A 14,484-nucleotide genomic window follows, 5' to 3' on the forward strand; every position below is an offset into this window, starting at 1 on the left:
ATCGCATCTTTTTCATCGTCGATTGTTTTGCCTTTTGGCGCCATTTTTCTGAACCTTTAAATCGTCTTGTGGCGTCGGTTGTGAAGGCGTGAAGCTCATTTTTTTTTTCTCGATTTGACATTTTTAAATTCGGGTTCATTGTGACCGTTACATCAACGCCCTCTGTCTATACCTTTCCGAGCTGCACATGGACTGAGGTACAAAAATCGCTGTTTCGGTCAAATGCGCGGAAAGTCGACACCGGCGCGAGTAGGCCGCGACTGAGGCGTACGGTCTTGGCTCGTCGTTCAACCGGGGAAAGCGACGCGTCGATCTCCTTCTCGGCGTTTTTACCTCATCGTTTATATTTCTGTCGACGCTTCTTGTTGGTCATTTTCGTCTTGAACGATTTTTGTCGCCGCGTATCGTGAATTCCATGAGGTATTAATTATTTTATCGGAAGTTATTGTTATTATTACGAATTATAAAATAAATAAAAAAACGTTTGTGTTGATTTACCTTGTGTACACTTGGTTATTTGTTCATGTTCCCTGTTGTCACATTAAATCGTTATTGGTTCACGAGCACCAGCCAGGGTGACCACTATATTCGTTATGTCTGTCTGTCTGTCTGTCTGTCTGTCTGTCTGTCTGTCTGTCTGTCTGTCTGTCTGTCTGTCCAGAGCATAACTCCGTGGACTTTGATCCGATGTTGATGAAACTTGGTTATGTGCTTGATATCGATGTCTCGTTGCGTTTTCCTGGATGAGGAGCCACGCCCAAAAAAAAAAAAGCCATTTTTAGGGGGTAGTCGGATTAAAAATCTATATTCTTCGAGGGAATTGACTGAATGGAATGGGTTCTTCGGTATTTGAAGAGCAAAATTAGTCATCTAAAACTTGTCGTTGTCCGATTTTTCATTTTCGTCCCAAGGTCACAAGGTCAAAAACTTAGAAAATTGTGAATTTTTACATTAAAATCATACGACCGCCCAAACTTTGAGAGCTAGGATGACAATATTTTTTATGCATAATCTTGAGGTCATTCCCCACCTAAAGTCTTCAAACCATTTTGCTCTATCTCGAACACCTTGCCCGTGGCGCCCCCTTCAAGTTTGTTTTTACGCCGATTTCATCAAAGTATGGATAATCCGAGGAGTGCGAAATTCCATATAGCCGATATGACGTTACATTGTTCCTGGAATGTTCCAGAGGAAGTTTTGCACCAAAGGTTTAATCCTTGACCTTTGACCTTTAAAGGCCACAAAGGTCAAATTTTCAAAGTTATGGGAATTGAACCGGGTTTTCAACCTTCTTCGACGAACTAATTCCAATAAGCTGGAGCACGTATCCTGTTTCCTTATTTTAATGTCCACAACATTGTTTTGTGACCTTTAAAGGTTATGCAAAGGTCAAATTTTGAAAGTTGTTGAACGAATCCGGGTTTTCAGCATTTTGCAGCTAATAACCCGTCACTCGAACCACATCATGTTGATCATTTTTATAACTTGGTCAAAAATTATCACATTGTCTCATCCTTGACTTCTGAAACAATCGACATCGTCAAATACCGCTCGTGAACCATTGTTGTCTTCAGACTTGTCCCACATTGTATTTGAATTGTTTTTATCCCGTGTATGAGTATAAACAGTACCCATTGTTTATCCCGATTTGGAGTTTTGGATGATATCGTGTTGACATTGACTGGATCAAATTCAAATCAGAGAACATCAGATTGTGTTCATAAATGGAGTTGATGGGCAGATGGGCTCAGAGGTTAAAATTGTATGGGCTCCAGAGGGATGTTTGAGAGTACGTGGAAGTTGTAGCGCAGGTACTCCAGTTGGTTGGAGCGTGGGAACGTCCGTTGGTTGGAGCGTGGGTACGTAGTTTGGTTTGAGCGCAGGTACGTAGTTTGGTTGGAGTGCAGGTACGTCGGTTGGTTGGAGCATGGGTACGTAGTTTGGTTGGAGCGCAGGTACGTCGGTTGGTTGGAGCATGGGAACGTCAGTTGGTTGGAGCGTGGGTACGTAGTTTGGAGCGCAGGTACGTTGGTTGGTTGGAGCACAAGTACGTGGGTTGGTTGGAGCGTGGGAACGTCAGTTGGTTGGAGCGTGGGTACGTAGTTTGGTTGGAGCGTGGGTACGTAGTTTGGTTGGAGCGCAGGTATGTTGGTTGGTTGGAGCACAAGTACGTGGGTTGGTTGGAGCGTGGGAACGTCAGTTGGTTGGAGCGTGGGTACGTAGTTTGGTTGGAGCGTGGGTACGTAGTTTGGTTGGAGCGTGGGTACGTAGTTTGGTTGGAGCGTGGGTACGTAGTTTGGTTGGAGCGCGGGTACGTAGTTTGGTTGGAGCGCGGGTACGTAGTTTGGTTGGAGCGCGGGTACGTAGTTTGGTTGGAGCGCGGGTACGTAGTTTGGTTGGAGCGCGGGTACGTAGTTTGGTTGGAGCGCGGGTACGTAGTTTGGTTAGAGCGCGGGTACGTCGGTTGGTTGGAGCGTGGGTACGTCAGTTGTTTGGAGCGCGGGAACGATGGTTGGTTGGAGCGTGGGAACTACGGTTGGACTTAATGGTCATTCCATATTATTTCCTTTTCCTTAAGATGGAGCTGACACTGTGCTCTTGGGAACTTTCAACCCTCTAGAAATTGTTTTATACCATTCCCCAAATCTCTTCCTCCTCACAATTATATCTCAGAGTTCTCCGGACAGTTCATTGGACTTAACGGTAGAGTTTCTGCTCTGACATGCACTGTCAACTGTGGGACCTTATGTAGAAAGGTGTGTTTCTTTCTAAATCATGTCCAACCAATTGAATTGGTGACAGGTGAACTCCACTCAAGTTGGAGAGACAGTTGTGATCCATTCCCATCATAACGGCCAGACTTGCTCATCAAAAAAACTTTGCTCTTCCCCAGTAGCCCATGTAGGTGCTTTCAAACCTGGAGGGGTGGGGGAGGGGCTCATCATCCGGCACCACAGCTTTATCTCTTAGATTTCTGATCATGATTGTTTTCTTGGCATGTATGGAAGTGGTTTGTCATTGCCTTCTTCCAGCAGAGTCTATACTAGACGGGTGATCTTAGCCATTGTTCTCCGGAAAGGAATCCTCTGCCGAGCATGAAGGCCATTGCAGCCATGACTGGAAATATGCGCTGACTCCCTATACTACAAGGCCATGCACCATCTGCTCCCATGACTTCACACAACCATGAATTGGAAGCTAAAATGGGGTAGTACATCTTGCTTAAGGGTGGCTCATGAGTTAATGAATGTAAAGGCCACTTCCTTTATAAAGGATTGCTGCCTTTTCCCCCCATGAAAACCTTAGCCTTTAGTTTAAAAACCTGAACCGCAAGGCAGCAGCAAAACTGGATTCAGAGTTTCCTTCTCCGAGATGAATTGCCTACCAAGGCTTATGAGCCCAATTTGCCACAACATACATACCCCAACACTTGCCAAAATTTTCAGAAGACATAAAAATTGGGCGTAAGGTACATAAAGGGCTTGGAGGAAAAACAGCAGTGACAGGACCGTTTTAATTGAAGGGATTTCATGAATGATGGGTCGAGAGAATAATTTTAGAATAAGTACACACATTCTGGACAAGCACTGGCACTATCAGCACAGTGTGGGCAATAAAAAGGAAACTAATTACCCGGCGCACACAAAGCGAAAAGCGGGGTTAAGCAATTGGTTCATATCTGTCTCTCCGTCTGCCATTCTTATCAGTTTATGATCGAGGACCAACTTATTTAAATCGAATTCTATATTTTGAACACAAATCGGAACATGACTAGAAAGTCAAGTCTGCTGTTTTACCATATATTGGCTCTGAATTTGTCCCGATCGCATATGCGCAGAGAAGAGAGGGGTAATAACATTTTACTCTATCTACCTGCCTGGCAGTCAAATAAAATTGACAATCATTCAAAACAGGAAACTTACCTTTTTTAACAAGGTCACCTCTCTCTATCGAGTGCAGCCTGTGGCTGCTGCCGGTTGCATCATTGGTTGGGACGTGTCTATGCCGCTGATGCAGTGTCCCCCTTACCAGTACACTGGTGCTCATTTTGCCAACCTCAGAAGGATGACAGGCTGAATTAAAGTACAACCTCCTGGTGTATTTTAATTTAGCAGCCAACAGGGCTTGAACTCAGGACCCTAGGATCCCAAGCCACCACCCTAACCACTAAGCCAACACCAGGCTTAAGAATGTCATAAAGGACACAAACAACATGCACGAATAATTAACGTAACGTGTTGGATAGGGTGGTGTAAAAGCTGCTGGAGAAAATGGCATTAACTTCTGGAATTAATTTATTTCTGCGACTTTTACAATCTTTGTTTTATTTTAATTTTATTACATACTTGAATACAAGCACACAAATTGTCTGTCATAATACTTCCAAGAACTTCCAGTTTTACAGCACAGCACTTAAATTTCAATAAACTGGGCGATATATAAGGATGATGTTCGGGACTACTCCTGGTCTACTTCAATACACCAAACTTTCGGATATATTTTTTAAACCATCGTTAAAATCATTATTCCATTACAATTTAAGCAACACTGCACTCAGTATCATGTTGGATGAACTCTCGTTTTAGGTTGTATTTCGAAAGGCATATTGTTTTATTTGATCACAGGATTAGTTGCTGTTAGCATTGAACAAATGTCTGATTTAAATGCCACATGTTAAATATTTTTGTTCAGCTTTGATTATCTCAATCCAAAAGTGCTGATAGCTGCATTTGGGTGGGTTCAGCATGGTGCAATGAGAGTGGTTCTAGGGCTGGCTGATTTTTGCTTTGATGAGAGATAAGAAAACAAAAACAAATGAGCATCTTTAATTACTTTTTTGCACTGGAGAAGAGGTCAAGGCGAAGGGGTATGACAATGATGTTGTGATATTAAAAGCCAAAAGGGATTAGTTTTCAGTGATTATGAGGCCCAGAAGAGCTTTACATATCTCACGTATAAGACAAAGCCATTAGAAGTTAACATAAAGAATGGGAGAGCAATGACAGATGAGATGAGAAGTTTTTTGACGGGTGGTATTGAATGTGTGAAGTAGGCCAAAGGAAGGAGTTGTATTATTATGGAGAGGAAGTATGTAGAGGTCACCAATTCTCGTATAGTAAACCACTCCTCGTTAACCTTCCAAAAATCAGGCTTTCCACACATTATTCTGTATTCTGTGGAACCATTTCTTTGTCTTCCTGCTCTTCTCTGGGATTTTTCGAAATACTGTACCCCACAAATAATGCTGTCACATATCTACCCACAGTGATATCTACCTCACTAAGCTTGTTTACTGGTATATCTCTTACAATACCTGTTTGCCATTGCCAGAATTTCATCTTTTCACCCTCTGTCATCAAGCTTTTTCTTGAGCCACTGTGTCTGATCCATGCTTTTAACCTATGGAGATCTTTATACTGGGAAAAAGTAAATTTAAGTCCTGCAGCCTTTTAAAATAATTGTGTGGTTAAATCTGTGGGTTTTCACATTGGGCACTTATAAAGTATCCAGTGTTTTCCTGCTTTAAAAAACAATGCCACAAGAGAAATTGCATGAGAATGAAACTGAATCCAAATCCACTTGGCAGATGGGTCTCAGAAGCTTTGGAAGGCAGCTCATCTAGGAGAAGGAAACTGAATCCAAATCCACCACTGCCTTGTGATTCAAGCATTTTAACCAAAGGCAAAGGTTTTAATGGGGTAAAGGTGGCAATGCTTTTTAAAGAAGGTAGCCTTTGCATTCGTTAACCCATAGGCCACCCTTGGGGAACGTGTACTACCCCATTTTAGCTTCCTGATCAGGGCCATGCAGGCACCTGGCACATATTGCCAGTAATGGCTGCTTGGCCTTTATGTCAGGCAGAGGAAATGGAGTGGCAGTGATTTTCAATAAAAAAGACTGCAGGGACCAGTACTGGGATACAACCCAGTCAATGATAGCTTAATATAAAGATCAGAGGAAAGAATTGGGGTCCTTAAGAATAGAACAGGAAATGATCTGGCAAAAGAAACACAGGTGAAAGAAAGATGGAAGGACTGTATCGAAAGTCTATACAAATGAGATAGCAATATGGTGGCAACCTTCGAAGAAAGAGAATATGAGCAAGAACCAATCCTGATAGAATGTGAGGGATGTAGAGCTTTGAATGAGCTGGCAAATGGAAAAGCACCAGGTGTCGATGAAATTCAATAGAAATCGTGAAGGGAGTTGGAGAAGAGACAATCAAAATATTAACAACTATCTGTACACTGATCTGGAGCAGGATTGGATGGCCTAAAATGTGGAAGCCAAAGAAAGGAGGTGTAAGGTCAGGTCAGGTATGGGAGCATGTGCCAGAGCAGCGCGTCGCTGCGTCCACTTTCCGCCAGTACTCCAAGGGCCTCCGTCTGGCCATCCCCCAGGCAGATGCCAAGCCCATCCCCATCTCCTTGAGATGCTGACCAATCTGCTGCAACCCCGAGGCACGTGATCGGCCCATTGGCCTTCTCCACTCAGGAGGCTCCCTCGCTAAGAGAATCTGGTGAGCAGGATCAGCGTCAGGAAAACGAGCCACATGTCCATACAGGCTGTATGATACAGCCGCAGCTGACGCTCATGGACAATGCAGGTAACATGTCATTTGAGTCTCTCTCAACAACCACTCGTTGGACACAAAGTCCGACCAGCGATCGCCAAGGATTCTCCGAAGAGACCTGGTACCAAAGGAATTAAGTCTCCATCTCAGATCCCTGGTCAGAGTCCAAGTCTCACATCTGTAGAGCAACACTGGAAGCACCAAGGACCTGAAGACTCAGACTTTCGTCCTCCCGCACAGCGCCACACCCCATGATCCAGTGAATCCATGACTCCCTAGGCGCGACCCAGACATCTGTTGACCTCTGGCTCACAGGCAGCAGGGACATGACTATCACTGCCAAGGTAAGTGAATCTCTCCGTGACCCAACATCCTCGCCACAAGCAGGTACAGACAGGAGAGCAGCATCCAAGGTGTCATTGAAAGCCTGGATCTTAGTTTTGACCCAGGAAACCCGTAATCCCAGCAGCTCTGACTCCTCATTGAGCATCTGGAGGGCCCCCAAAAGGATATCCAGAGTCTTCACAAAGATGACTGCATCATCTGCGAAATCAATGTCAGAGATCTTGACATTCTCAAACGATGCACCGCAACTTGATCTCTCCGACATCTTCCCCAGAATCCAGTCCATACAAGTGCTGAAAAGTGTGGGAGCCAGGACACACCCCTGAGGAACTCCAGTAACAATTGGAAATAAGTCAGAGATGGTACCACCATATCTCACAGCACTCTCAGTACCAGAGTGTAGTTCAGACATCAGATTGATCAGTTTTGGTGGCACCCCATGAAGACCAAGATTCTTCCAGAGGGCAGCCCAATTCACTGAATCAAACGCTTTACAGAGATCAACATATGTTGCAAGCAGCCCCTGCCTAAACTCTCATCTGCGTTTGGTGAGCACTCGAAGAGCAAGGATACGTTCAATCGTTGACCTCTTTGGTGTGAAGCCTGACTGTTCTGGACGCGGGTGCTCAAGCAGATGGTGGGAACCACATCAAGAATTATCTGAGCAAAGACCTTGCCCGGCACTGAGAGCAGAGTCACCCCTTGGTAGTTGTTGCAGTCTTGGCGATCACCCTTCCCTTTCTAGAGGGGGACAACAAGGCCCCTCTTCCAGTCAGTTGGGATGATGTCTGTGTTCCAGGCAGAGCACATAACTGCATGCAACGACACGAGTACAGCATTTCCACCAGCCTTGAGAAGTTCAGCATGGATGCCACAAATCCCAGGAGCTTTACCCCATTTCAACCAGTTCACCGCAGTCTGTGCTTCCACAACCGAAGGTGGACCACAGTTGATTAGAGGGTCAGCAACAGGGATAGTAACACCCCTGACATCCAACTCGACAGCTGGTGGATCAGTCTGGTACAGCCGCTCAATGTAACCGGCCCAGCGGGCCTTCACTTCGGACTCCTCTGTCAAGTTCCCACCACCCTCTGCTTTAACTGCATTACACCGAGGGACGGGCTTTGAGGAACGCAATGCGTGAATTCCCCTGTAAGCAGGACAAGAATCACTTGACCACAGGTGATGCTCTACCCCCTGACAGATTCCTTGCACATTGGCCTCCTTGTCCACCCTTAGTGCACGTACAGTTTTACGCCTCAGCTCCCTGAACAGCTCAGCTCTGCCATTCAGCCTGGCCCTGCGATTCTGGTCAATGGTATCCAGTGTCCCTTGAAAGATAAAATTCTTCTTCGCCCTGCGGTGAGTTTCAAGACATCCACCGGCAGCATCAAGGACGGTGATCTTGAAGGCACTCCACAACTCCTCAGGATCCTCCAATGCACCCAGACACCCCAAACTTCCACTCAGCCTGTTCGCAAACTTCTCAGCGACCCTCTCAACCTTGAGCTTGCCAACATCCAGCCTTGGCTGGGATGGTTCCATTCTTCTGGATTTAAGCTGAAACTTCAGAGTTGCTACAACAAGCCTCTGGTCAGTGTTGAGGAACTGAGCACTCCGGTCGTCCCTGTAGTTCTGGATTATCCTCCAGCGACCATCAATGAGGACATGATCAATCTCCTTTGCCACACCAATCCCGTTGGAATACCAGGTCCAGCGATGAGCCTGTGGGCGCTGAAACCATGAACCAGCCACCCGAAGTCCATGACTTCCTGCAAAGTCAAGGAACTTAGTGCTATTCTGGTTCACAGTTCCAGACCCATGGGGACCAATACATGTCTCATAACCATCCCTATCAGTTCCAATCGATGCAGTGAATTCTCCAAGACTATAAGAGTATCTCGCCTGTGGCTCTGATCAACCACAGACTAGAGCGTGACATAGAATGTGTCCTTCACGGTGAGATCACTCGCCTCAGTCGGAGCATATACAGAGACCAGGGAAATGACACCCAAGGAGTGACGAATCCTTAGTCTCGTAAAACACTGTTGACCGGTGTTACCCCAGTTATCATTGGAGTCAGCTTATTGGACATAGCTACAGCAACTCCTTGGGCATGGCAAACATCACAGCAACCAGACCAATCGTTGGTGTAACCAACCGCCATGATCTCGCCGCAATCTGTTCTCCGAACCTCAGAGAGAGCTGCAATACCGATGTCCAAATGCTTGAGCTCATATGATAACAGAGACAGGAGATCATTCTCTCTTAGGGATAGGACATTCCAGGCACCCACCCTAAGGGACCGCCTCAGGTTAACCCAAGGAGACCACCGTCTGGTGGACGACACTTCAGCACCACCCCGACACATACTACTACAATCTGACCCAGGGATGTTACCCTGTGGTTTCCCTCATCATCAAAGATTGGGGGTCCCAAAGGCTTTGCCCCCATCCCATCATCCGGTGAGCTGCCCTGTGAAGTGCAGCTACACAGGAAGTACTCTCATGGAGTGGGTTTTCAGATTTCTTTTTGCTTTTGATATGTTTTGCGGGATGAAGTGTTTTACAGTGGCCGAAGTACAAATCCTGCCACCAACCTCCTAATAAAAAGTAACCCAACTGCAGGAGGACTTCTGCAGACACAGTTGGGCACTAGATATGGATGGCCGTTGGCTCACAAGGAGCTCCTCCACCCTTTGACAGGTTTTGTTCTTAATCCTGCTGGGTGTCCATATCATACACCCTACTCACCAAGAAACTTGGTGGGGGAGCCGGTTTAGTCGCCAATAACCCGACCATGGAACAGGTTCGTACCGTCTTACATGGTACCTCTAGCAAGTCACATATCTAATCTGACCTGACCTGACAAGAGGTGTAAGAGAATGTTTAAATCACCAAATCATTGTCTTGATTTCACATTCTGGCAAGATATTACAAAAGAACATTCAACACAGAATATAAAACTTCATTCAGCGAGAAATGCCCACGTAGCAAGTATGTTTCAGAAGAGGAAGCGGTACTAGTGATCAAATTGCAAATCTGAGGTGGCTCATGGAAAAAGCAAGGGAATATTAAAGGTGCACTTCGACAGGGGTGCATTCTCTCCCTTTACTTGTTCAATCTGTATCGTGAGTACATCATGAGGAAATCAAATTTGTATGACGTAAGGGTTGGAGTCAGGATTGAAGGAAAGTGTATCAATAATTGAAGGCATGCTGATGATACTACTCTGTTGGTTGGAATTAAAGAGGACTTGATGAAATTGCTGCAGACAGTGAAGAAGGAAAGTTTAAAAGCTGGTCTTTATTTAAACAAAAATAGAATCAAGTCTTGTCAGCTAGAAGATCGACATCTTCAGATTGGGAGACGATCAAGGGAAATAGTGGAAAGTTTAATCTTCCTGGGTTCTAAGATTGAAGTGAGTGGAGAATGTGAAGGAGAAATTAATAGACGGTTCGTGTTGAGGAGAACACCAATGTCGGGATTGCCAAAGATCTGGAAAGACAAAGAAGTGACAACACAAACTAAGAGGAGGTTGGTGAATGCTCCAGGGTATTTCCACTTGCAATGTATGGATGTGAGTCATGGACAGTGAAAAATATAGAAAGGAAGTAGATTGACAGTTTTGAAATGTGATGTTGGAGACAAATGTTGAAAATCCATAGCATAGCGCGGCAGTGTATCACCGACGACCGTGGCGTAGGCTATTAATAGGCTGCGGCTCGACGATTCAAATCAAAACCGCACTAGACATCGAAGTGTCAAGCCGCTGTCACACCTTGACGTTTTAGCCAGCGTATGCCGACGAATTAAAAATTTGCCGAATACGCTGGCACACGTCGAATACGTTATGGGTAAGTTTTGTATACGTTAATAGCACGCTGAAGCACGCTGGCATACGTCGTAGTACGCCGAGTACGTCGACAAATTTTCAGCATGTTGAAAATTTTTCAACACATGTTCTGTGTGACGTATGACACACGTTCTGCATACGCTGGCCATAAGTTGTAGGCATGTTACGCGATCGTTGACACACATCGACACACGTGACTTGTAAGTTACTCATAAGTCGAAACACGTCGAGGTAATGGTTAGCGTCAGTGTTCCAGACTCCCTGTTTTTTTTTTTGTTGTTTTTTTTTTTTTTTTTCTTCGGTATGACGGTGATGGTGACACTTTGATTTCTAGTGCAGTTATGATTCAAATCGTTGAGCGACAGCCTATTAATTATATTATATTATAACCGCACTAGAAATCGAAGTGTCAACATCACAGTCATACCGAAGAAATAAAAACCCCAAAAAACCAGGGAGTCTGGAACACGGACACTAACCATTACCTCGACGTGTTTCGACTTATGAGTAACTTAGAAGTAACGTGTGTCAACGATTGCGTAACGTGCCTACAACTTATGGCCAACGTTATGCGGAATGTGTCAGTCATACGCTGGCATACGTCGAAAAATTTCAAGCAAGGAAAATTTGTCTAACAGCTCGGCGTACTACGACGTATGCCAGCGTGCTCTTAACATATACAAAACTTACCCATAACGTATTCGACGTGTGCCAGCGTTTTAGACAAATTTTTCATACGTCGGCATACGCTGGCTAAATCGTCAAGGTGTGATAGCCCCTTTAGAAGCGCTGATGCTGAAATAGAAACTGCCATACTTGGGACACGTCATGTGTGCAGAAAACGAAAGTCTGGAGAAATCAACCATGCTGCATATGATTGAGGGAAGAAGAGGAAGAGGCAGACCGTGTCTGCACTGGATGGATGGGGTAAAGGCTTCAACCGAGCTGTCTCTGCCAGAGCTTGGGGAAGCAGTGCAGAACATGGATGTTTTGGAGAAATCTGATCATGAATGTCACCAGAAGTTGGACAAGACTTGACAGAACTAAACGAACTCTGATAAATTGCATAACTTGTGAGCATTACTTTTCTTTAGACCTCCGTTGTGCTTTCACTTGTAAAACAATGTTTTCATTTAATAATCAAGTAGCAGGAAATAATAAGAGCCAGTGAAAATGAGAGAATTCCTGAATTATAACCTGCGAGCAAAACTTTCCATGTATGTAGATTTGAGATGACCATGAATGTCACGTTTTCTCAGTTCGGCATTCAAAAGTGTATTTGGTAGAATGTGTGTTGATCCTGATAATTACTGAAAGCAGGAGCTGGTGGTGTTACGGCGGTGAGGGATGTGTGCTGGGACTGTGGAGAGGCATCAGAGAGAACGTGTCCTGCCCATTCCCTGTCCGAGCCACACACAGGCCCGTTTGGTTATCGCGCTGAGCGCTTTCACATGCTTCTGCAACAGCTATGACGGAGACTTCGTGTTTGACGATGCAGAGGCCATTGTGGGAAACAAAGTATGAAAATGGTGGTTTTGCTGCTTTTTAATGCAGGAATGATAACAACAACAATTTCCACAGCCTTTTAAGAAGAGGGGAATTTGTCGTTTATGCTCGGGAAAAATACTGCATATTTTAATTTGCTTTTAGTAGCTTCATTTTATTGAAACCCTGTCAATGTCTTATTTTTTCTTTTTCTTTTTATGTCTCCGCTGATGAAGTCGCTGGTCTCATTATGTTTTCGGGTTGTCCGTACGTCCGTCCATGCTAATTTTCTCTGTTTTCTCTGCAAACTGCTTATCTGAATGACATGAAATTTTCACCATGGGTGTGACGAGTCACGTAGAATGTTTTAATGATAAATAATTAAGACGTCATAGGTCACATGGTATGGCAGCCATGTTGGAAAAAAGGAAAAACTTTGGACCTCTATCTCCAAACTGCTCCATGGGGAAATTGAAACGTGAGGCATGTGACATACTCCTCATGGGAAACGAGTGTCATTTTTAGCTCGCCTGTTCGAAGAACAGAGCTATAGCGATACCCCCGGCATGAGCGTCAGCGTGAGCGTGAAAATGTTAAAGTTTTTGGTGCAAGTTATTTCCTTTCTAATGTTTTTATCTACCACACTATTTTTTACTGATTACAATATACAAATACATATATTGCTTTAAAATTATTTGGATCAGACTTCACTGCAATGCTTTATAAAAAATATTATTAGACTAGTCCGATAAATATATAAACAGGCGAGCATTGGGTGACTTTGACACCAACTCTCTGGTTTTTGATGATATCATAGGTGGCTTCATTGTGATGTCATAATTGCATACGTCAAACACTTTATCCGATCAGTATGAGAATTTTTGATGGTCATCTATGGCTAAATTGTATGGGGGGGGGGATTGATGACATCATCATTCACGTGTTACTGCAGCCATATTGTATTTTAACATAAAAACCTTCAAAAATCTCAAACGACTGAACAGATTGAGGTGAAACTTAACAGGTATGATCACCTATCCATGAGGAATAAAAAATTCTCCACCTATAACGTCATAGATCACTCATTCACCTAACCTCACCCATGAAACTCACTCATTCACCCAAATTCACTCATTTAACCATCCTGGGCATGAGAAAATGCCTCCAAACCACGCCAAACCGTCAAATCTCGCGTGATTTGGAACGAGATGAAAACACAAAATGGCTGCCGCAGAATTACTGGTGATTTCTACGGATTTCTGTGGACAAAAACAGTAGTTCTAGTTGAGAGAACTACTAGAGAAGCTCGTACAAATTGTACAAAATAACAGGAATCACCGGTGATTCGCCAGCCGGGCAGGTAAGGCAGTATTGTGTACCCGCCCAGCACAAAAGTTAGGCGCCATTGGCGACCGGGCGGCCGTTAATTTGCACCCCTGATACAGTTTGGCAGCTATTTTTTTTTGAAGAATAAACCTTTAATAATCAACTTCTCCAGAATGGCTTGACAGATCGAGGGGAAACTTCACCCACATGTTCCCCAAGTGATGGGGATACCAGGGTGTTCACAAATAATTTATAGGTCAAATGGTCTGGCAGCCATATTGGATTGAATGAAAAAAAAATTCAAATCCTTTCTCTTGAACCGCTTCATCAATCGACGTGAAACGTCACAATTATGATCTAGTAGTCATGTGGAATACATGTTTGAAATTTCAGTTTGATCGGATGCAAGGTCTGGCAGCCAGAATTATTTAATATTTTGAATATGGGTTCACGAAATTAAAGTAAACTTGGTACAAGTATGTATAAATGATGCAATGATGTTGGCAGAGGCATATCTGGTGACATCGAAGAGTGCCCTTCTAGTTTTTTTCATTTAACAGGACCTTAAAACATGTTTTTTATTAGATTCTTAATGTCACAACATCTCCGACTTTTGAAGTCATTGATGTAAAGAAATCGATTCTTATTGAAGCAGGAGGCTGTCACTTTTGTCCCATCTGCCACCGCTGGTGTGATATATTTTGCTTTCGAGGCAGTGACTCCTGTCATTCTTTCAACTTTTGAATGCTTCTCATACGTTGGAAGAAAAATATTTGGAGATTTCATACGTGAGCTTTTTGTGAGGGTGTGGGAGGGGGAGGGGGGCTTACTTACTCCGTCAACAATGAAATATGACATTCAAATCTCGTAATTGGTAGCTTACCACAAAGCACTCTCTC

The 14,484-nt window shown here is 44.2% G+C and overlaps 1 protein-coding gene across 4 annotated transcripts in view; it reads left to right on the forward strand.

Annotated features, from left to right (window-relative positions):
* The first annotated feature begins 27 nt into the window (after positions 1 to 27).
* Positions 28 to 14,484, forward strand: part of TMTC4 (transmembrane O-mannosyltransferase targeting cadherins 4) — a 102,342-nt gene continuing 87,885 nt past the window's right edge. For 3 of the 4 annotated variants that reach the window (XR_015060296.1, XM_085889146.1, XM_085889148.1), the window contains exons 1-2: positions 28 to 197; positions 12,095 to 12,292. Coding sequence is in view for 3 of the 4 variants with exons in the window: in XM_085889146.1 (XP_085745272.1) it covers positions 12,122 to 12,292 (171 nt within the window). In the remaining variant the exon portion in view is untranslated. The other variant, XM_085889147.1, reaches the window with a different exon arrangement.

The sequence above is a fragment of the Eptatretus burgeri genome, chromosome 7 (assembly GCF_056783735.1).
Source record: "Eptatretus burgeri isolate ZD-2024b chromosome 7, Ebu_testis_v1, whole genome shotgun sequence".
NCBI classification, from domain to species: Eukaryota; Metazoa; Chordata; class Myxini; order Myxiniformes; family Myxinidae; genus Eptatretus; species Eptatretus burgeri.